At 38.9% G+C, this 25,220-nt stretch overlaps 1 protein-coding gene across 1 annotated transcript; it reads left to right on the top strand.

The window, feature by feature from the left end:
- The first annotated feature begins 1,867 nt into the window (after window positions 1-1,867).
- Window positions 1,868-18,258, top strand: LOC306852534 (uncharacterized protein). The gene is made up of 11 exons (XM_079389439.1): window positions 1,868-1,900; window positions 2,238-2,626; window positions 4,056-4,313; window positions 11,948-12,202; window positions 12,293-12,535; window positions 12,665-12,922; window positions 14,954-15,262; window positions 15,351-15,599; window positions 15,682-15,765; window positions 17,303-17,402; window positions 17,748-18,258. The coding sequence occupies exons 2-10, from the start codon at window positions 2,316-2,318 to the stop codon at window positions 17,367-17,369; spliced, it is 2,034 nt and encodes a 677-aa protein (XP_079245565.1). The 5' UTR covers window positions 1,868-1,900; window positions 2,238-2,315; the 3' UTR covers window positions 17,370-17,402; window positions 17,748-18,258.
- The last annotated feature ends 6,962 nt before the right edge of the window (window positions 18,259-25,220 follow it).

The following is a 25,220-nucleotide window of genomic DNA, read 5'->3' as shown; positions in this document are numbered from 1 at the left end:
GGTGGATCTAAAGATTATCTTATCAGATTCTCCTGAGGTGTGTTAAGAGTGACTGAACCTGCTCGGAAGAACATCGGAGGCGCCCCGAAATCCTGATCTGTGGGGGGAACCCCGAGGACAAACGCGTGTATGATCTGCAGATTATCATGTGAAACGAAACAATATCCAATCAGAAAGCGAGCCGACAGAAGACGGAAGCATAACAAACACAGTCATGGTGCAGCACAAAAGCATTTGGACAGCAGAGATGGAGGATCAGCTTGTCGATTTGTGGCAACAGCATGACAACATGTCCTGTAAAACATATTTATTCTCGAGTCTCCAGAGGTTTTGTGAGGTTTTCCGTGTTCAGGAACAAGAAGAATGGTCTCTGATGAGATCTAGGTCATTGATCATGTGATTAACGGTGGTTTAATGATGAGAGAGTCTAATTAGAGTCGATTTACACTGGCGGGTATAATTCAAACCTTTAGAAACGAGAACAGATATGTACAATCACTATAATGTAGACATGTTCTAATAATAGCTGTTTCAGCATAATATAAGGTATACTATAAAACATATGTTAGCATTCATTTACTGCAGTGTACTGCATGACTGGTCACAGTCTAGTGGTTTATCATACTGCACAACAGTACAGCTGACTATATTGTATAAAACAGTATATTATACTGCAATTTGATAGTTTCACCTTTTTCAAACGTATGTTTGGTTTCTGTTCATCTACTGATGGTTGATGTATTTCTTTTCTTTTGTACTGGGTGTAATACTGTATTCACAACCACAAATGCTTCCAGTAAAAAACATTAAAATAGTTTGGTTTCAATCTTGCTTTTGTGATTACCGTGAACTTTGCAACATCTCTCTGCCAATTACTTTTAATCTTGTACAGAAATGTACATCGGAGCTCATAAAAGAGCTTTAGGTTTTGAATTAGTGTGTATGACAAAACCAAAAACTGTAATACCCAATTTATTTAGTCTCTAAGTTATATACAGAGCAGCATGTGATCAACCCTTGACTGGAAAACATTATAAAACAGCAATTATAAGTGTTTATTTTAAATGTCATTTCAAAATGTTACTTTTGCTGCTTTAATTTTTCATGTTTTTCCTTTTCCTTTCAATAAACCCAAAACTCTTCCTGAAGGAACAATGTTTTCTATCTTGTGGTTGTGGATCATGAAACCACTATATGTTTCATGTCCATATAAATCATAAGGATTCATCATCTAGTGTCAAAGTTAGTCAGATCCTGAAGAAAATATTAGCCCATGTCTGCTGCTCTTCTTTACAGGCATTATCTGCAGATAAAAAAAATAATACAGTCTTAAGTCATTTTTCATTTCTTAAGTGTTGGATACAGGTGTTACTTTACTTCGATTTTATGTTAGAAATTTTTTTAATATCTAATAATCATCACAAAAGAAGTAATGTGAACAGGGCACGTGCATGTATGTATATGTATGTTCATATGATAGCTCTCCCAAACTTTTGAGAGTGTGTGTGTGTGCGTGTGTTTTGTGTGTGTGTGTGTGTGTGTGTGTGTGTGTGTGTCCTAAACAGACATACTCCCCCCGAGCGCGATGGAAATTAACATAAAAGCTAAAATGAAAACTTTGATTATAAATCAAAATAACAAAAATAAGTTGAAACCTACAAGTACTTCTAATAATGAAATGTTATTAAAAATAAATGTTTACTATTTGTAAGTGACGGATCCATCAGAGACCTTGATTGATGTCTAAACTCTTCTCAGGTGACAACAGGGTTGACCAATCAAATAGAGCCAGAGACGTGACTCATGGTTCGGGGCGGGGTTTTCGCGCAGGGGGCGTGGTTTGCCTTTAACTGCTTGGAAAAGAATCAGGCGGAGGATGAAGTGGAGCAGAGCAGGACAGGTGTGCTATCCTTCAACTCATTATACCTGATGCAAGTAATCTTAAGTATTTACCGTGACTTATGTTAATGTTATATCGACTCATCTGACAGCTAATGACTCGCTGTTTATCATAAAATGATCCTCAGTCGAGTTTAGTGTAGTAATGCACCATCTTGTGGGCTGTCATACAATTACTGCTCTAATTATCTGCACTGATGGTGTTCAGCTGCCTTCATTTGTTTGATTTTATACTCGACAGGATTGCTGTTTGAATGATAATTGTTTGTAAATGCATCCCTAAAATGTCTTTTTTTTTGTCACACACTGAGTTCTCTTGTATCTCTGTTTTTGTTTAGAATCAGTGAAAGTGTTGAAAGCAGATATCTTCCGAGTCTCTTAAATCAGCAGAGATTGAGACACAGACAGGAGAGCAGATGCGGAAACTGTTCTCATCTTTTTTTACCTATGGACTTAGTGACATTAATCATAGCGATTTCCTGCTGGATCTTTACTCGCTTGTGGAGAAATATGAGATGAGAAGGAGTTTCATTCCAGAAATCCTGCCAGTTTTCCATTCAACACCTAGTGTCTGGACCATAGATCTCTCAGAGAGCAGGAGCTCAATCCTCCTGGAAGTGCTGAAGCTCCAGACAGAGAAGAAAACCGTACGTCTGAGAGGATGTTTAGAGGAAGAGAGCCAAGTCGTGAGTTTCCTTCAGTGTCTGCCACACATCTCACAGCTGAGGTGAGCGATTCTTACTCTAGTTGGCCTTTATTTTGTGACTCATGTTTTGTCTTGTCATTGTTTAAGCATGGCTTTCGAGGCCTCAGGCCATAGCTGTGGGAATGTATGTTGAGCTGGGGGCTGATAAATAAAGCAGGCGGTTGGGGGTCACGTGACGAGTGATGTGAAAAGACTGACACTATCCCTGCACTCCATTCAGAAGGGCTCATCCCTGCTCTAATCACTTTGATGTCAGATGTTTGTTCACAGCAGATGCTTTCCAGATCAAGAGATCTTTAAGAGACCTCTGACAGACGTGCGTGTGCTATCTGGGTCAGCGATCGCACTAGATTCCGACGGAATCTGAGCACAGTAACAAGTTCAATAGCCCGTAATGAAGCAAGAACAGAGACTTGACCTTCAAGTTTAACACTTTTATTAACAAGCAGTAGGTATTGCTTAGATGGATGATCAACTTTAATATAGTGTAAAAAGATGGAGTCACAACTTTATAAGATCTGGACTTTAGGCCAATTATTAAAATCATAACATTATCTTAAAATATTTGGTTACCAAGCCTGCTGGAGGAAAGGGGAGAATCACGAGGCCACAGATCCCCAGACATAGGAGCACACCCCATACATGCACTGATATACCAATCATTAACAACAGCTTTAAAAATGGTGTAGTGAGTTATACGAATAGCGTTACACTCTATACGCGTGCAGTAAATCTCACACCACCACGCAGTGAAGAAAGAGGAACCCGGACGACCTCGGAGGAAAGCACTCCATGCAGGCTGGTTCCTACAACACACAGAACCGGGTTAACAAACCTGAACGGTTGGTAGAAACTAGGCTCAACTAGCAAAAACAAGTAATATTGAATCAACCGTAAGCATTCATTTTGTTTCAAGAATCGTAAAGACGTAATGTTAAAGATCAAAATAAGCGCTACAGATGTTGAAAATGCGAGATTGGTTGCTGCTGAGGTAAATGGACGTGCTTGCTCGTTCTCTGCTGTCTCTTTGCTATGTCTGTAAATGTTTGTTTCTTAATTTGGGGATGGCACATATGTTACAGGCTAATCAAAAAAGTCAGTTTAATAAGCTTAAGTTGAAAGTACTTTCACAATCAATTTGATTCAATTTAACTCCTGTTTAACCGTTGCTTGTCATTGTAGGGTTAGGCTACTTTTTTTTCAATTAATTTTAATGAATGTACAAATCAATAAAATTTTACTTATTTTTTTGTTTTTTTAACATCGCACCCCCATTTGTTTTTCGTAGATTACACTCCAAAACTTGACAATTGTTGTTATAAATTTGAACGTGTAAGATCTTTTAGGATTTGCTCATAAAATGCAGTGCATTGTTAATTTCTTTTTCCAATTGTATAACTGGTCATTTTAAGTTATGTAGTGATTTTAATGAAGTATTTGTCTTTTTCAGGTGTTCTGAGGAGTGTATGTTGACTCTAGTTAAAGCGGTCCAGTTAAGAGAGAATCCACAGCTGGCGACTTCACTGTTTGAGGTTCTTGACTTCTCCCTCAGTTTGGAAAGTCATTTACCCAGCAAAACCTGCAGGTCTGTGGGGAGTATCTTACGTTTCTCTTCTGACAGACTCAACCTCACTCTAAAACCTAAAGCGGTCTCTCTCAGAGGAACACGGCTTCTCTTCAGACGCGTCAAAAACATAAACACACTCAGGTACAGACAGCATTATAAATAAACTTAAAAGGCACAATATGTACGTTTCACTGCTAGTTCATTTATACAAACAATATCAAATATGTAGCTGGATGATAGAACAACGGAGAGTGGAATCTTGGGATTTGTTGTGTTCACCTCCACAGCCGTTTGCATTTTATGGGGTTATTTTTGGCGACAGAACCCTTAGACAATGATCATGAATAATTGTGGCACATCGTGAATGTGTAAAACAAACAGCTGTGGCTTGCTAGATGCTACCAGGGGTTGTAAGTCTCTCAACAGTAGCAAAAAAGAGTGCAGGTGTTGTTTATAAGGTTTGAAAATAAGGTCTGTCTAGCTGTGGCTAGTTCCATATTGAATTGAATTTCAAGTTTTGTCTTCCGCCACATCCTTTTCAAGAGATTTTCATACTCTGTACTGCTGATGATTTTCTCCAAGCTGATTTTTGTCTGCCAGTCTTCTTGCTGACTTTCACAGGAGCAATATCATCAATAACATTCTTAACTTTTGAGTTAAAAGAATCAAGCAGAAGATCAACAGAATCTGCAGAAATACTTGGTGTTAAAGATATAGCCTTCATAAATAGCACACTCGTGTTCTCATTAATGCATCTCTTTCTGACAGAGACAGATCTAGATTCAATGGTAGCACACTGACCTTTTATTCGCTCGCCTCAAAGAAAACAGCGCAGCCCGAGCTTAAAGCGTGTGTGTTTATTACAGTGACCAGTCGCGATCACGCGCTAAACAACGCTGTGAAATCCAGTAAGAAGCACTCGAGTTCAGCGCAGAGTTCTCCAGAGCAAATCTCGTCTCTTTAATTTAAACTAGATTAAAGCCAAATAAATCAGAGCTGTTATTCTCATCAACACTGATGCAGAAACAGTGCAACAACAATCCAGTTAGAAGACGTTTCAATCCACAAATCACCCACATTTACCATAGTTTTACTGTAACACTAACGGTAACAATGGCAGGGTGGCAGAGAAGTAGGATATTCCTATTGAGTATTATTAATATAGGCTACTAAATATAATTACAGTATTTTAATCTATCAGTTGATGTGGATTTGTAATTGACTGAATGTCTTTAGGCTACTGTTTTTCAATGCAAACACCATAGAAACCATATAGTTAGGCTACTTTTTTACCATGGTAATGAGGTACTGTACTTTTGGTTATGTATAAAAGATTAGGCTGTTTTCACAATGGTTGTCAAATGTACATCTGCATCTGAACTCAAGCTCCTGTTCTAATGTGCATTTCTAAGAGACTAAACTTGTAATATTACATGTTCAGTACCAAATCAGGTGCTGGTGCCACTGCTCTCGATTGTTAGTCTGGAGCCCTGATAATATAAATTGTACTGTAAAATGTTACTGTAATTTGAAATTTAATTGTAAATGAAATGTATAGCTTTACTATACTTTTTATTTTTATTTTTGTATAACATTATTATACCATGCATAATTTTACCTTTTTTTTTTTTTTTTTTTTTTTTTTTAAAGAAACCAAACCAATGTATAGTTGACATTTGAGGCTCAATGCTATAGAAAAGCAATAAAAGTTCAAGAAGAGTGTTTTCAGCCTTTTTAAAAATATTTTATATAAAAAATATGGCATGCAGCTTCAAACAATGGCATAAATCTGTTAAAAATAATTGTTATTAATAATCGCACTTACAATCTCAAGGGAATAATCGACAATTATGATATTTGTCATAATCGTGCAGCCCTAGGTTAGAGCTAAACTCTGCAGCAATGGTCCAGATTTGAGGATCCCTGATCTAGAGTGTCTCCTCGATTGTGTGTGGGTACATGCAAATGCTGAATCGGATTAAGTGTATAAAACAGCTATCATTTCTTTTGTAGTTTTGATTTCTGAATTATATATGTAAATATTAAAATCCTCTGCAATAACACAACCGTTAGACTCTTGAGGAAACCATTGAGAACAAAGGCTGGAGAGTATTTTAGAATATTTTTTTAATAGTATCATTTCTATTATCTAATGATAAATAGAATGCGTGGAGCATATTTCAGCACAGTCCCAAGATATTCAAAAGACAAATACTGACCAAATGACACTTGCTTGCGTTGATAGATATCTTTAAACAGAGCAGCAACACCTCCACTTCTTCTAACAGTCCTGTAGACACTTATAAAAGTAAAGTTAGGAGGGGCTGTTTCATTGACTGTTGCACTGCAGCTGTCTTCTAGCCATGTTTCATTTAGAAACATAAAATCCAGATTGTTTGTGGTTAAATCATTGATCAGAAATTATTTATTTTTAGTGAGCAACTGTTTAAAAATGCTAACTTGATGGCATTACTATTTGTCTCAACGGCAATCTTAGTTTGATGCATAATAGGCCGTGGATTAGAGAGGTCAGACGTATGGCTTGAGAAGGCCTTAGACTTTCTATCACGTGCTGAAACAGAAATAGAGAAGGCTAAAGGCACACTGGGTTCCCGCTTGTTCTGTAAACGTGTATGAAAGTTGCTGCTATCATCACGGTGACCCGACACATAACTGAGAGCTGCTATCAGTTGTTTTTGGTTCACCTACAGCCGATGGAGGAGGGTTTGGGCCCTGGCTTTATGACAGCGGCTGGAGAGCTCTCACAGGAGGAGGACGACGAGCTGGGCCCACAGGCTTTGGTGGTTGTGGGGCCCGTGTTTTTTTTTTTTTTTTTTTTGATATCTGGGGGCTTGCAGTGAAAGAGTGGGAATGTTTGGTTCCAGCATACACCAGTTCCTCAATTTTCTGTGAGAAGCTTATAAGTGGAGATGCTGGAGAGAGGGATGTGTCTGCTGAGATGGGCTCTGGTGTTTCCAGTGGCTGTGATGTGTTGTCCTGGCTTCCCTGGCTGTTTACCAGAAAGTTGTCCTTGGGTGTTGAGTCTTGGAGCTGTTGTAGTATGTCAGTCTGTCTGTGAGCGCTGGGGGCAGGGCTCAGCTGGGATTGTGTGCATGAACCGTTCTTGTTGTGGCTGCGTGGCTATCAGTGTCCTTGTGGGATTCTTCAACCACATGAAAACTCGGAGGCTGATATTAAGTCCTGTGGTCACTCAGACTTTGTCCAGGTGTGTGTGTGTGTGCCTTTCAGCTTGAGTGGATTGGCACACAATACTGAAGGATGACAGAGGGAGAAGTAGATATTGTCCTTTAGCACTCTTGCACCAAGTTTGTTTGGGTGGAGGCCATCAAGTCTAAACAGTTGTCTATGGCCCCAGAAAATATTGATTATTATACTGCAGGTTCTTTTGTAGCCATGTATTCAGTCGAAGCAGCTGTGAAAACATCTTAGTTCCTCTTGTTGGTAGTGGTCCACTGTTGAACGACTGAACTTAGTCTTTGAAGCGTTTCAAAGAGTTCACTGAAATCCTCCTTAAGGAGTTTTGACTGCTCTTTGCGAATATCATTCTTCCCCACATGGATGATTATTCGATTTGCAGTCTTGTGCTTCATTAGACTGTTCCTTGTTCACCTCAGAGATGGTTGCTTAAGGAAAGCAGCATGTATTTGTCGTCCTGCTACTGATGTTTCTGAGAATGGGCTCTGAGCTGAATGCCGCTGTCTGCTCGACCTCAAGCGCCTGTTAGCTGCTGGCTGAAACGATCCATGTTCAATCACATTTGGGGATTCCTCACCCACATTCAATAATGTTTCAAATCTGTTCTCAAGATGTATAGGGGGTGGTAGAATGTCAGTGTTTGCAAGCCTTGACATAGCCGTATCTGGGGTAGAGGATGCTACGGCAGCAACATGAGAATTGTTACAATCTCATGTCTCGAGTACCCTTGGGTCTCCCTCCTTGTTTGTGCCATAAATTAGTCTGTTGATCAGTTTGTTCCTCTACACCTTGGGCACATTCAGGCTCACACCGACAACGTTTTGCTACGTTTGAACGACGTGTTTCCTGGCAACAGTTTGCAATGGGGTTTGAGATACGTTTTCTCTTGTTTGGTGGGTGTGTCAAAAATGTCTGCCGAATCAGCAGCAACGTGTAAATAAACCACGTGGTATTAAAGAGACAATGGGTCCATGTGAAGTCATTTGCAAATGTGTCCAGTGGAGCACGGTATAGGCAACAATTGAAGATATTAGAAGAAATTTTTTGTCATAAGAGTTTTATAGTAACATAGCAGGGCATGCAAATTCGATCCGTTTTTGGCCAGACAGAAACTGCACACAGGCTGAAGGGTAAATATAACGAAGTCTCTGTAAATCCACTTTCTGACACTAGGTGGTGCTTATAGAAAAGCTGAATACAGCTGTTTTCCGTAACCTCCGCGACCAAAGCAGTATTGTGATTTTAATAACACTTAGGTATTACATGAAAACAAAATGCCATCGAAACGTTTCTGAAGACAGTCAGAACCTTCAGAGGTACATTCATTTAAAGAATTTATTCATAAATTCATTTGCATAATTCCCTCAGCACCCTTTTAAAACCTTCCAGCTTTTCCACCCTATTTTCACTCAAAACGAAACTACTCTGCTGCTGTGCGCACGTGAGACTGGTACTTAAAACTGTTAAAAAAATAAACATTTTTATCGTGAGATGTTCAAATCGTGGTAATCGAATACGGTTTTAATGATAATTCAAAAATGAAACTGTAATACTAACCGTGGGGAATTTTATCATGATTTATCGTCAAACCGGTAATCGTTACATCTAGGGCTGGGTATCGAGTTTGATACTTTTTAGGCACCGACCGAATTGCCTCGATACTACCGAGTATCAAAAAACGTCTTGTCGTTCGGTACCAAATTTCGATACCTAAGGGGTTAATCTCATCGCCGTCAGTGAGCCAATAATCCTGCAGCACTAGGTGTGTTTGACTAGAAGCGGTGCGGTGCTGATAGATCAGTGTTTGACCTCCACGAGAGCGTTTCGAAAGCGCACGGAGCAGTCCGCTCTTTAAATCGCTCTGTTTGTTTATTATACACAGACTGAAGCGCGCGTGACGCTCGCGGTCATTTCAGCGTCTGCCGCCTCTCTAAATGAGGACATAAACACAAGAACAACATCTCCAGACCTGCTCTGAGAGTCACTTCATGAGCATTTTACCGTTTGATTAGAGTAAAACTAGGATCATATACACACAGAACTGTAAAGGTATTCCAGGCAACCCATCAAAATAAAAGTTCGGTTTAACTTGGAAGACTGCTGCAGAAATATATTAATATTGTTCAGCAGACAGCAATGCTAATACTAGGCTACTATTAAATTTAAAACTTTTTTTTTTTTTTTTTTTTTTTTTTTTTTTTGTAATGATCACACAACAGTTATTCCATGTTTTAATTTTAATAGTAACCCCCCTTTGTTTGCCAAAATAAATAAACTTTGATTTTCAATAATTTAAAGATAAATTAAATTTAATGTTTTAAGTCTTCATTTGAAAACCAGATACAGAACACAGAATTTCTGAGGAAAAATAAAACATTTCATAAGGCTATTTTAAGAATAAATTTAAATAAACGAAGTTGTTTTTATGCATTCAAATAATTAGACATACTACACCAGAATTTAATAACAATAAAACATATGGTGAAAGAAAATAAAACACCCACTTATGAAAGTGGATGAAGATTTTAAATTTCTTGAAGTCTTTAACAACCTAGAAATGATGATTCTGTCTGAGCTTTGTGTTTTAAAATGAACACGCACTAATGTAAACATAGCCTAACAGATGGTTAAACTGAAAACAATTTTAACTTTATTAAAATTATTTATTTATTGTGTTGGATATATTTTGTTCCTTTGTGCATTGGCTCAGGAGATGAGGCTTTGAGTCTGTATAAATATCAACAAGCTAAAAAAAAAGTTTTTTGAGAATGTAATCTTATTAAAACTGATTTCATAAAACTGGTATCGAAAAAAGTATCGTTCAGGAACCGGTATCGAACTCAAGGTATCGATATCGAAAATTTTTGAACGATACCCAGCCCTAGTTACATCCCTACCTGAACCCCAGAGAGAATCTATGGGGTATTGTCAAGAGGAAGATGAGAGACACCAGACCCAACAATGCAGATGACCTGAAGGCCGCTATCAAAGCAACCTGGGCTTCTATTACACCTCAGCAGTGCCACAAACTGATCACCTCCATGCCACGCCGCATTGAGGCAGTAATTAAAGCAAAAGGAGCCCCTACCAAGTATCGAATACATGTACAGTAAATTAACATAATTTCCAGAAGGCCAACAATTCACTAAATGTTTTTTTAATTGGTCTTATGAAGTACTCTAATTTGTTGAGATGGTGAATTGGTGGGTTTTTGTTAAATGTGAGCCTAAATCATCACAATTAAAAGAGCCAAAGACTTAAACTACAGTCTGTGTGCATTGAATTTATTTAATACACGAGTTTCACAATTTGAGTTGAATTACTGAAATAAATGAACTTTTCCACGACATTCTAATTTATTGAGATGCACCTGTATTTATACCGATTTCATCCGGCTCCGTAAATTCTTCAAAAAGAACACAGAATGGCCTTCTCAGCTGCCGTAGTTGCAACTCTTGCGTCATCAGAACAGGGTGTTCAACGCACCACCATTTCTGTTTAATAAACGCTTTGCACCGTTTTGTCGGGGCTGAGCGCAGGCCTAGTATAAACTATCGAGATTGACTAGATTCACAGGACTCACCCGGCAGAGCCGGCCCAAGGCATAAGTGAACTAAGCGGCTGCTTAGGGCCCCCGTGGCCACCAGAGGGCCCCCAAGAGTAGTCTACATGAAATTACCGTTTAATTTATATTTGTGATGTATGTCAATGGACTGTGGTAATTATACAAAAGTGCAATATTAGATAATTAAATATTCTATACAGATTTTATTATTTCCATAGCGACGTGTCATGCAGGCACAATAATGACCATGTTGATAATATGCGCTGGACACTGCTGTGTGGATCTCGTTACGTGATCTCGATCACATAAATTCACCTACTGCTCACCGGTTGTATGCTGAGGGGTCCATGATGATGATCTGCTGTGTGTTGTGCCTGTTTTGGAAGTCCAGCAAGTAACTTTTTTTTTTTTTTTTTTGAGAACCACAATCCTTTGTAGAAGTCTGTGGCATTTCACGCAGCAAGTAGATTTCACGAGGCATTTCCTTTCTCATCTGTTTGAATGCAGGCAGCTGTGTTTGTCCATCTCCGAAATGTAAGCTGCTGGCAGTGGGAGCCAAAAATTACCCGTTTTTGTAGTATTCCAGTCCCAAAAAGTTTTCAGTTTTAGTGTTTGTGCCAAAAAAATTGTTGTTTGAGCACTGTGCTGATCTGCTGAAGTTAAAGTCTTAGAAAAATCTTAGAAAAGTACATTTAACAGCAAAGTGTGGCGCAGTAAGCAAGAGTGTCCAAACAGTAGCGAAGAAATCAACCGAGAATAGCGGGAAATGACCCCCACTGACATGACACAAAGACACGGACCATTTTACTACTAAAATTGTGAATTTATCTGGATTTAGACGTTTTAGCATAATGTACGAACACGGGTTAACAAAACATCTAGAGGTTTTTGCATATTTTATTGCAAAAATCGTACTTATTGTGCCTTTAACAGTTCAAATGCTATTCTTTTGTTTGTTTGATTCATTTAATCAAACGGTGTGTTGTTTTTTCAGTCTGAGTGGTTATATGCTGGTGAGAGCCGTGCAGGCATTGAGGTTTACGAAGGTTCGAGCTCCCATCACTGTTAATGAACTCACTCTTAATCTGAATGAGGAACAGCAGTCAGAGAGGAATCTGTCCAGGATCCTGAGCAGCTTGGCCATTCTTCTAAGACTCTGGACTGTACAGGGTTTGAACTTGACTCGATACAAGATTCAGTCCGTTTCTGTGTGTGTCCTACTGTGTCACCAGGGACCAGTGACTCTCAGGTCTGACCGTAGGACACACTTCAAGTGTTTAATTTGATATCTACTGTAACGATATACAATATAATGAACTCTTTGTGTGTGTGTGTGTAGCCTGTCCAAAGAGACGCTCCAGAAGCTGGTTGAATGTGTCTATGAAGCTCAGGAAGAAGAACTGACTCGAAGCTTCCTGCAGAAAGTGGGCAATGATCTGACTTTCTGTTCCTTGAGCTGGGAAGAGTTTCATTATTTCCTGCAGCACATAATTCAACAAATCACGCTGAACCTCAGATCCGGCAGCATTCAGGTCAACGTTAGAGAAATTCTGCCATTCCTGAACCGGATTAAGTTTAAATGGTAGACGCTTATTGTTTTCACAATATCTGCATGTAAAATGTATTGCTTTTTATTTTTGCACATAGAAGCAAACTGAATAGTATGATAAATGTACAATGATGTAATAATGAAAAACCTTTTTCTGTACAGGATGAGCCCTGTCTTCATGCTGTGTGCAATCAGAGAGATCTATGAGTCCGGCTCTGCTGGGTTTATGTCCAGTCTGTTGAGTTCAGTGGAGAACTACATTAATCTGCAGTGCAGAGATCTGGACTCTGTTCACTGTGCGGCCCTGTGCTTCACACTGCAGCACTGCACTGCAGCTTCACTCAACCTGCTCTGGACCTCCATACCAGAGGAAGAGCTGCAGAGCATTCTGCCTCTCTTCACACATCTCTCCCACCTCAGGTCTCACTGCTTTTCTCTCTGCCTGCGTCCCAATGTGCACACTATCCATCCTAAATTCTGTGTTTATTAGTAATTTTCAATACTATTTAGGGCAGATAGGATGCACATTGGGACGCAGGGTCTGTCTCTATTCTTTTGTTGTCTCAGGTCTGCCTGTGTGTTTCATTCAGTAGCTTTCTGGTGGATGTTTACTACAAGCCTTGAAGTAGCACTGAATTATGTTTTAACCAGTTAAAGGCGTATTGTTTTGTAGTATTTTAATTTTTTTTTTTTTATATCTATTAAAGGTCAGTTATTGGTTTGCATTCATGAGAGCTCTGAAAACACTGATTAAAAAAAAAAAAGCTCTTAAGTTAATTAAAATAATTAATCGTAAGCAAATAAGTAATAAAGGCAATAGAAATGTATTCAAACATTTCCATCTCAAAAGTAATGAAAATGTCACGTCTAGAATCCTTAAGAAATATGATTCCCTTTCATACTAGGGGCCAGTTTTACTAACAGCTTGCACCCGCGCAAACAGCCTTTTAGCGTTTAAATAGTACTGGCAGGTTTTACTAAAGACGAGCAGTGATGAATTAGTGCTGAAAAGGTGTGGACGGTTACTTTTGCCTGACCTTATTTAATATGCATTTGTAGGAGTTTTCCTTTCAGATGCAGAATTTATGGGAGGAGAGTATTCAAATGAATCACGCAGCGCAGTTTACTAACGTTTGCGCTTGTCAAATTACTGGTATTTGCGCCATTAACACATTCATTATAGCAGGTCTTAACTTTTGCATTTGAAATGGATACGATTATTGTTGCTGTTTGAGACGGTTGAGAGCGTGAGTTGCCGTGGTGACCCTGGGCATTTCTCATCTTTTACAATGCAAATTGTGTCAAAGCAGCTTTAGAGTATTAAACGGGTGTCAAAATAGTGTGTCTTTCTCCTCTGGCCACACAAAACCAGCAGTTTAAATCTAGGCTGCAGCAAAGTCAGATTGTGCAGAGGAATCGATCTGGTTCCTGTGGTCTTGTCCTGGTGGCTGTCTAGGAGATGAGGTCTTTGAAGGATATCAGTCTCTGGGCTCATTTAGGTGTCCTGGTCTCCGCTGACATTCAGGGATGTAGAGGTCATCTCTAGGTGCTGATTTATCATCTGATCTGGATACGGACTGGATCTGGTGGCTACTAATATTAGCGTGGATGCTATTCTTCTTATGTAACAAGTACATTGTGTGTTATGGGAAGTGTCCCCGGTTCCGGTTGCTCTAATTAATGCAGCCTAACAATAATACGCTTCTAATATTCAAATCCGTTAAATGAGTGTATTATGTGTAAGCCAGGTTGAAGAGATGGGTCTTTAATCTAGATTTAAACTGACAGAGTGTGTCTGCCTCCTGAACAGTGTTAGGTAGATTGTTCCAGAGTTTGGGCGCTAAATAGGAAAACAATCTCCCGCCCACAGTTGATTTTGATATTCTAGGTATTATCAAATGGCCAGAGTTTTGAGATCGTAGGGAACATGAAGGACTATAATGCAATAACAGCTCACTCAAGTACAGAGGAGCTAAACCATTCAAAGCTTTGTAAGTAATTAGTATACATTTTAAAATCTTGCTATGTTTAATAGGGAGCCAGTGTAGCTTTATTCTGTGACCCTTCAATTTTTTGACTCCGGTACTTTTCAGTGTACTGTCGTCTTCATTTATTCATTCTTTATTCTAAATATGCATGGTATATTGCGTTGGTCGATATGAAAATGAGTCAATCACCCACAGAAATTTTCACACCCATCGGCGCTGTTTTGGAATTGCGCTCACGCTAATTTGCCCTGTTTTGTAAAACTGGTCCTAAATTGTCTAAAGCTGTTTTAAGGCTGTTACTGATGTTCCAGAATCTGTCCTGATCTAGTGTTTGTGTTCAGTGTTGACAGGCTGCTGTTACCGACGTTCCAGAATCTGTCCTGATCTAGAGTTTGTGTTCAGTGTTGACAGGCTGCTGTTACCGATGTTCCAGAATCTGTCCTGATCTAGTGTCTGTGTTCAGTGTTGACAGGCTGCTGTTACTGAAGATGCTTCACTGCTGCAGTGTCTCTGATGTCCAGCAGGAGGCAGCAGCTGTTCTGCTCTCTGTCCTTCAGCACAAGCTGGACTTCTCCTGCTGCTCTGCTCTGGATCTGACAACAGACACAGACTCAGAGTCTCTGCATCTGACCGCTGACGACTGCCATGCGATGTCCAGAGTCATTCAGAGAGCTCATTCAGACACAAAGACACAGCTGATTCTGCAGGACTGTGAGATTCATACAGCTGGAATGGGTCAGCTGTTCCCAGTGTTACATTCTGTTAAGCTCTGGTGAGAAACACCAACAGATCACATTCACACACAGGTCCAATATAAAAGCATTCAGTATATATAACATATCTCTTGCTCTGTCTTTCAGCTGTGATAAACCTCTGCTGCTTCAGTTTCTGGCTCATGTGAGGCCTGAGGAAGCCCAGTCTCTTTCTGGAGCTCTGGGTAAAGATCTGGATCTCAGTCAGACTGAGCTGGATCTGCAGGTCTGTAGAGGTCTGGAACTGATTCTGGACTATTCTGAAGGACTGACAGAACTGGATCTGAGTGAGTGCCATCTCACCGATCACAGCCTGGATCTGCTGCTCCCATACCTCCACAAAGTGCAAATCATTGAGTGAGTGAAACTCGGTGTACATTTCTCAAGTATAATGTGATAGTTCTTACATTTCTGATTATTTATTTATTTTTAATCTCAGTTTCAGTGACAATAGCATCACTGACATTGGGGCTGAGAAAATCTCCAGGATCATCACTCGCAACCGTAACGTAAAGACAGTAAGGTGTGTGTCTGAGTGTCACAATGTAGCCCTAGTCATTAAAAATGTGAAAGTGTGTTCAAATTGGAAAGTTGATCCGATATTTACACTAGGGCTGTGTATTGGCAAGAATCTGGCGATACGATACGTATCACGATACAGGGGTTGCGATACGATATATTGCAATACTGTAAGAGAGGCGATTTATTGGGATATTTCTTATTTTAGGAATGGGATATTTTTTAGGAAAGCTGTCATTAAGAACACACCACCATATGCAAACCTTAGCAAAAAGAAATAATGAGAATTGTTTAACCAGAACACACTGGGATCTGCACTTGCAATAATCAGTCCTTATAACATTGTGCAGTACGAGTAAAGGGGGAAATATTCAAGTGCTTGCATGATTCTTTAGCTAAATGTATGTATAAAATGTATTTTTTATAAAAAGATAAAAATATATATTTATGGACTCTACTTTGTATGTCACAGTTGTAAACTGTGAACCTTTAATGTCATAACATTTGATCTGAACAAAAAATGACATCTTAATATCAATGAAAAATAAAGTGCTTGCAGGATTCCTAAAGAAAACAAAACAATTGTAAAACGATCAAATAAATACAGATGTTAAACATTCTCAGAACGTTTCAAGTTGGATTTCACAGGTTTTTCAGTTTGTTTATGTTCCGCGTGGAATCTCCGAGACCGTGACGCGAGCACCGCCCCAACCGCACAAAACGCCCCTGAATTACGAGAGAAAGCTGCAGCTGCACAGCGACTCTACCGCCCGCCACGCTCCGCGCAAAGACTCTTCAACACGGGACGCGGCAGAACCGAGGTTGCGCTCGCGCCGCAGTCCCGGTGCGGACATTACCACAAAAGCCCAAATGGCGCCACACTTCAGCTTTGTACATCGAAACGAGAGCTGGAACAATTTTCATCCTCCATTACTGGCAGCGAACTACATTAACACTAACATTAGTGGAGTGCCCTAATGCTAGTATTTCCTGTCACTGTTTAAATTCAGAGATGAAGACTGATATCTATGAACTCAAAACGAAACAACTGCCATAAATCTTGTATGATTTTGTTTTTTTGTTTTTTAAATATCGATATTCCGTTTTGGAGAATCGATACAGTATTGCCAAACAAAATATCGCGATACTCTCATGTATCGATATTTTCTTACACCCCAATTTACACGGGTCCTACTTGCCTTAAGCCTTTTGTTCTGCAGACGTTTTGCTCTTGTTTTTTATCCGCCATCTCTATCTTTGTCGCTCGGCTCTGCTAATGTCTGTCCTGTGCACTGAGTGCTCTCTCCTCCACATCATGAGTAGACTCGCCCCTTTCTGCTGATTGGCTAGCAGTTTGTTTTGCTACTCAGCCCGACTCAGTTTTCTAAAGCATTTTTTAAAAATTCCTTACCCCACCATTAATGATGTTAAGTGCGTTTCATTTACATGTATTCATTTATCAGATGCTTTCATCCAAAGTGTCTTACTGATGAGGAATACAGGCTTGTAGCAAATATCGGTGTGTGTTTGTATCTTTGTAGGCTCTTCGGCAACAGAATTGAATCCAGAGAGTTCTTCAGGACAGAATCTCAATTTGAGATCTGGTGATGCCAGCAAACTCTCTCTGGAATCAACAAACAGGTGAAATAACCAATGGGAAATAATGAGGTAACGGGTAAAAAGCTTTGAGGAACCTACCCATCAGAGTCTCAAAGAAAAATCAAGCCACCAGATTGTAAACCACATTCATTTTTATAATCACTTTCGATCATAATCAACAGTGGGTTTCTGTTGCATTAACTGTGACTTGTAAAATGACAATCGATCTATCTTTCCCCTTATACACACTTTATAATATTTGCATCATATAATTAATTGCATACCAAAAAAAACAGTTTGCATGTAAAACTACTGGCACATCTTTATGAATGTTGAAAAATACTGCAGCTTTGACAACTTGCTGTTTCAATATCCACTTTGTTCCAGTAGAGGGCAGCAAAAAGAGCCAAGAAAAACCACGGTGAAGATGGCAAGGAGATGGACAAGAAAGCAACCAAAATAGAGCAAGTGCAGCCTGTGATAATCTCTTCATCCTAAAGAAGATGAATATAATTTGCAAGCAGGCAGTGTTTGACTGTCTGAACTTGTGTTTACTGCAAACGCAATACAAGAGAGACATTATACTCAGGAAATCAGACGTACCTCATTCATGGGACTGAAATGTTTAGCTAGTTATGCAGGAGGATCAAACCCGCTCTTGTTTTGTTAATGTCATGGTACTAAAGCAGTTAGGATATCTCAAGTTATATTACAGATGTTCACAGGACTTTCCCCCTGCTGTTACTTACGGTCTGTTTTTCATTTTTTTGATAACTTTATTTTGGCATTGAATCCTGTGTATTGTTCTTGGCCAGTATTAATCTGTGGGTGTGATCATAAACTGTTACTGTAATGGATTGCAATAAATAAATAAATCCAACATGTATTTGGAAACTGGAACCATGTTTTGCTTTCCTTGACTTTTTCTAAAAGTTTAATCATTTTCGATGATAATCATGATCTTGCTTTATTTCCTTAGTTTTTAATCACTCAGGAACAGACTTAGAATATTTTTTGTCTTCCTGGATTCATAGCTACTGGATTTGAGATGTTTATCTGATTTCAGCGGTGCTTTTGAGCAATATATTCTGAATTAGAGAAATAGAGTATTATAAACAGAATATTTGGGGAAGTCGTGGCCTAATGGTTAGAGAATTGGACTTGTAATCCAAAGGTTGTGGGTTCGAGTCCCCGGCCGGCAGGGATTGTAGGTGGGGGGAGTGAATGTCCAGCGCTCTCTCCACCCTCAATACCACGACTGAGGTGCCCTTGAGCAAGGCACCGAACCCCCAACTGCTCCCCGGGCGCCGCAGCATAAATGCTGCCCACTGCTCCGGGTGTGTGTTCTGTGTGTGTGTGTGTGTGTGTGTGTGTGTGTGCGCATTTGTTCACTACTCACTGCTGTGTGTGTGCACTTGGATGGGTTAAACGCAGAGCACCAATTTCGAGTATGGTGAATACTTGACAATACGTCACGACTTTACTTTACTTAGAGGATGATCTGATGGAAATGTGCATTATAGGGGGATAAGGGCACTTGTATTGTCCTCTTCAGCTTTTATGAACATGACTGTTGCCATGACGATTCAATTTCCACAGACATGCTGGAACGACGACTCCAATCAATGAAACAATCTCGGCCTTTTCAGTTGGTCAATGAATCCCTCTGTACGATAAGGGTATGTCAGGACGACTGAGTGCTTACAGAGCATAAAAGCATCTCCGCATCTTTTGGAAAAGGAGATGAACAGCTGTTGAAGTGTGTTTTATACATATTCAACAATACACTTCAGTGAGGTTTGTTTTGAAGAGAGATGCACTGCAAAAAATATTTTCTTAGTATTTTTGTCTTGTTTTTCAATATAAATATCTACATAAACATTTATAATTCAAGGTACATTTACCTGAGAAGCAAAAGGACTTGAGCTCAAAGGCAGACATCATTATGGACGACACAATGGGCTTCGGAGTAACCTGACATTTACGGTCCGTGTACCTTTGTATAATCCGTATTTTAATTCAATAATGAAAAAACGGCACATTTTTTGTTTTTACACAGGTAAAAAGAAATATATTTAAATTGTGCTTTTTTAGACACTTAATATATTTAAATTATACTATACTAAGTGCATGTATTATTTTGAAACTAAGTATATTACATGTATTTCAAGATATGTTTAAGTTAAATTTTAATCTATTTGCAATATATTTAATATATTTAAATTGTTCAAATGGACCAACTTTAAATTTAATTCAATTTAACTGCATTTCTTAAAATACATTCAAAGTGTACTTTTAATACTTCATGGACAACATTTTGAGGATATTTGAAGCATCGTTTTAATGTACTTCGAGTATATTTCAATTCTATTTCAGCTCATTAGAAATGCATTAGCATTACACTAATAGTATATTATAAAGCTGATTTTTTTGTTTCAGTATATGCACACTTGCACACTGATATCTATAAAACTTTAATGTATTATATCGTTGTGTAGATTACAAATTTTCATAAGTACATAAAAAAAAAATTACAGCAGCATATATACCCTTGTGGAAAAAAAAAAACACTATTAAATGTATTAAAAATGCACTTGAAATACAAATATGTTATGTACATTTACAGTATGTACATTTTTATTACGTTATACAAAAACCATTATATAAATGAAAAAGTGCAGAGCTATCTTATCCATTTGCAGTTATACTTGTATTCCTGAAAAGTACAGAATTTTACACCATTGAATAAATAAAAATTTCAATGCAATTTTCTGAAACGAAAAATTATAATAAAAATGTACTGAAAAACAAAGTGCAGAAGAGAATAGCTGTGTGTGTGTGTGCAATGACTGAAGTTGAAGACAAAGATCAAGCAACAGAATATGGAGGGATGGAGGGGGTTTTGGTGGTGGATGAGGAGATGGCGTTGGGATGGTGAGGGGCAAAAGTACGGGGATGATGGCAGATTGTGGCGAAGGGATAGTGATGGCAGGATGACGATGATGCCTTGGCAGCTTAGATGGTGTTTGGCACATGGCACAGACGGCGGAGTCGGGGGAGGAGCCAAGATGTAGATGGTGTGGCTGCCGACATCTGGGGACCGACTGATAGAGACAGAGCTGGTGGATCCGAAGGCGCAGACGGAGGGCCGATGGAGCTGAGCGTCATCGCTGGTTCCAGAGACCTGGGCACAGCTGCAGTGACGAGCATCGTTGGTGAAGCCAGAGTACCCGAGGACTGGGGCGATGCCGGTGTGACCGAGGACACTGCAGAATAAGAGGTGGAGGTTTGGAGCGCAGCCGATGGCCTGCAAGTCAAGTCACCTTTATTTTTATTTATATAGCGCTTTTAACAATGTAAATTGTGTCAAAGCAACTGCACAATATCAAACATATCACAATATCAATATCAAACATATCACAATATCAATATCAAACATTGGCCTCTGGCCAACAAACCAGCAGTTCAATTTAACTGCAGCAAAGTCAGATTGTAAGGTCTCAACTAGTTCCAGTGGTCATTTGGTAATTCTGTATGTTGTCTGAGCGTTGGCATCCTCTGAGGGGTTGGCATTATCTTTTCTCAGGTGTTCGGTCATCTCAGATCATTTAGGGGTTGGATCCAGACTGAAGCTTCTGTCATTCCTAATTACCACGGGATGTTAATCCCGTGGCAGAAACAGAGACAAATAGAAACATAATTAGCGTAGCTGCTGTTCCATCCCAAGCTAAAGAATAATAATAATGTACATTTGATCAGATATACTACAGTACAAGATTATAAAATGCATTATGTGAATGCTTGGCTAAAGAGATGTGTCTTTAATCTAGATTTAAACATAGAGAGTGTGTCTGAACCCCGAACGTTATCAGGAAGGCTATTCCAAAGTTTAGGAGCCAAATGTGAAAAAGCTTTACCTCCTTTAGTGGACTTTGCTATCCTAGGTACTACCAAAAGTCCAGAGTTTTGTGACCTTAGGGAGCGGGTTGGATTGTAGCGTGGTAGAAGACAAGTTAGGTACGCAGGAGCTAAACCATTTAGGGCCTTATAGGCAAGTAATAATATTTTGTAAATGATACGGAACTGAATAGGTAGCCAGTGCAGAGACTGTAAAATTGGGGTAATATGATCATATTTTCTTGACCTGGTAAGAACTCTAGCCGCTGCATTTTGGACTATCTGTAGCTTGTTTATTGAAGATGCAGGACAACCAGCTAGCAGTGCATTACAATAGTCCAGTCTAGAGGTCATGAATGCATGAACTAGCTTTTCTGCATCAGAAACAGGTAGCATGTTTCGAAGCTTGGCAATGTTTCTAAGATGGAAGAATGCTGTTTTTGTAACATGGGAAATATGATTTTTAAAGGACAAGTTGCTGTCTAATATAACACCCAGATTTTTGACTTTAGAGGATGTGACAGTGCATCCGTCAAGTTGTAAATTGTAATCCAAGAGATTCTGTGTATTGTTTTTTGGTCCAATAAGTAATATCTCTGTCTTATCTGAATTTAATAGGAGGAAATTATTGGTCATCCAATCTTTTAAATTTTTTACACAATCTATTATCTTAGATAGTTTAGAAGTTTCACCTGGTTTTGTTGAGATATATAGTTGAGTATCATCAGCATAACAATGAAAACTAATCCCGTATTTTCTAATAATATTACCAAGAGGCAACATGTATATTGAAAATAGAAGAGGACCTAGGACTGATCCTTGTGGTACTCCATACTTTACTGGTGATAATTGTGATGACTCTCCATTTAAATGAACAAAGTGGTAGCGATCGGACAGGTATGATTTAAACCATCTTAAAGCCTGCCCTTGAATACCAATATGGTTTTGTAGTCGATCTATGAGTATATCATGGTCTATAGTGTCAAACGCAGCACTAAGATCAAGTAATACTAGCAATGAGATGCAGCCTTGATCTGAAGCAAGAAGCAAGTCATTTGTAATTTTAACAAGTGCAGTTTCTGTGCTATGGTGAGGCCTGAAACCTGACTGAAATTCCTCATAGAGATCATTTTTTTGCAAGAAGGAGCACAATTGAGCAGACACAACTTTTTCTAAAATTTTTGACATAAACGGAAGATTTGAAATGGGTCTGTAATTTGCCAGTTCATTAGAATCTAGTTGTGGTTTCTTAATAAGAGGCTTAATAACCGCCAGCTTGAATGGTTTTGGGACGTGACCTAAGGCTAACGATGAGTTAATAATATTGAGAAGCGGTTCTTCTGCTACGGGTAACAACTCTTTCAGTAGTTTAGTGGGTACAGGATCTAATAAACACGTTGTTGGTTTAGATGTACTGATAAGTTTGTTTAGCTCTTCCTGTCCTATAGTTGTAAAGCACTGCAGTTTTTCTTTAGGTGCGATGAATGAAGCTGAAATACTAGACGCAGTAGAATCTACATTTGTTATTGTATTTCTGATGTTATCTATTTTATCAGTAAAGAAATTCATAAAATCATTACTATTAAATTGTGAGGGAATATTTAGATCGGGCGGTGTCTGTTTATTTGTTAGTCTAGCCACTGTGCTAAATAAGAACCTTGGATTGTTTTGGTTATTATCTATGAGTTTGCGGATATGCTCTACCCTGGCAGCTTTTAGAGCCTGTCTATAGCTGGACATACTGTTTTTCCACGCAATTCTAAAAACTTCCAAGTTAGTTTTTCTCCATTTGCGCTCAAGAATACGAGTTTCTTTCTTGAGAGAATGGGTATAACTGTTGTACCATGGTGCAGTACATTTTTCTCTAATCTTTTTCAATTTGAGGGGGGCAACAGCTTCTAATGTATTAGAGAAGATAGTGCCCATGTTGCTAGTTATTTCGTCTAGTTCATGTGTATTTATGGGTACACAGAGCAGTTGAGATAAATCAGGCAGGTTATTTGTGAATCTGTCTTTGGTGGCTGGAACAATAGTTCTGCCCAGACGATAACGCGGAGCCATATAATTAATATCAGTAATACGCAGCATGCACGATACAAGGAAATGATCAGTAACATCATCACTTTGAGGTATGATATCTATATCGGTAAGATCAAGTCCATGCGATATAATTAAATCTAGCGTATGATTAAAACGATGAGTGGGCCCGGTGACGTTTTGCTTGACTCCAAAAGAGTTTATTAGGTCAGTAAACGCAAGTCCTAGCACATCATTTGTATTATCAACGTGAATGTTAAAATCTCCGACAATTAGCAGTTTATCAACATTAACCAATAGATCTGAGAGGAAATCTGCAAATTCTTTTAGGAAATCTGTATATGGCCCTGGCGGTCTATACACAGTAGCCAGAGCAAGAGATAAGAGAGATTTATTTTGCATATCTAACAGTGTAACATTAAGCAGAAGTATTTCGAATGACTTAAACCTCCTGTATCCTGTTTTCTGAGTAACATTGAGAATATCACTATATATTGTTGCCACACCGCCGCCACGGCCAGTCTGACGGGGCTCATGTTTATAACAGTAGCTCGGTGGAGTAGACTCATTTAGACCAAAAGTCTGTGGCAGAAGTACAGTGACGACTGGCCAAGGGGGAGCCGGTGGGACAAGATCACTTCTTTGAGTACGACTTGCATGTTCTGCAACTAAGGGCTTGCAATTCAGACACTAGTATTTTCACAGGATCTATGAAAGGGAAAAATAATGGATATAAAATTAGACAATAACAGTTTTGCATCCATGATTGAACATATTTATTATAATTTGCATTGATATTTATTAGAATTTTGACAATATCCTCATCAAGCTTGACATATGAGTGTCCATTCTTATCCTCTTGTCTGTTGTCACTGTACAGCACTCTTGAGTTACATCGAACATCAGTGAGAGCTCCCTCTTTGTGGTTTAAGTCGTATCTTGAATCCAGGACACTTTCAGTGGCTATCGGACAGTTTTCCTCATCATCAGTTTCTCTCCCTTGTGGGGTTCCTCAAGGGTCCATTCTGGGGCCCTTACTTTTTAATCTGTACATGCTTCCACTTGGTAATATAATCAAGAAAAATAAAATCTCTTTTCATTTCTACGCTGATGATTCTCATTTATACGTTCCATTAAAATCTAGACATTCTCTGCAGCCTCTTATGGACTGTTTGAAGGACATTAAAATCTGGATGGCGAATAATTTCCTCCAGCTAAATAATGAAAAAACTGAGGTGATTATTTTTGGTCCCTCTAAAAACAGAAATTCTATAGTTAGTAACTTAGACAGTCTCACTCCATATGTTACGTCACATGCAAAAAAATGTAGGTGTTATTTTTGACTCTGAGCTTTGCCTTGAAAAGCAAATTAGCTCAGTTGTTATAAACAGCTATTATCAACTGAGAATCATTTCTAGACTTAAATCAACACTTTCCTTTCAAGACTTGGAAAAAGTTATTCATGCATTTATCACATCACGATTAGACTACTGTAATTCCTTATACCTAGGTCTTCCCCAATCTTTACTGGCTCGTTTGCAGATGGTCCAGAATGCAGCAGCCAGATTGTTAACTGGTGCAAAAAAACATGATCACATCACTCCAATTTTAGCGTCGCTCCACTGGCTTCCTGTCTCTTTTAGAATTCAATTCAAAATTGTGTTGATTGTTTTTAAGGCACTTAATGGACAAGCCCCATCTTACATTTCGGATCTTATCTCGTTTAAATCTACTCCCAAGCCCCTCAGATCTGCTAATAAAGCTCTTTTATATGTCCCACGGTCACGACTTAAGTTTAAAGGTGACAGAGCCTTTGCAGTAGCTGCGCCACGGCTATGGAATCAGTTGCCACCTGACATTAAGAGTGCTTCGTCTATTTCTGTTTTTAAGTCTAGACTTAAAACGCATCTTTATTCTATGGCCTTT

This window comes from Barbus barbus (assembly GCF_936440315.1).
Source record: "Barbus barbus genome assembly, chromosome: 3".
NCBI lineage: Eukaryota > Metazoa > Chordata > Actinopteri > Cypriniformes > Cyprinidae > Barbus > Barbus barbus.
This window is presented reverse-complemented; position numbering and strand designations above follow the sequence as displayed.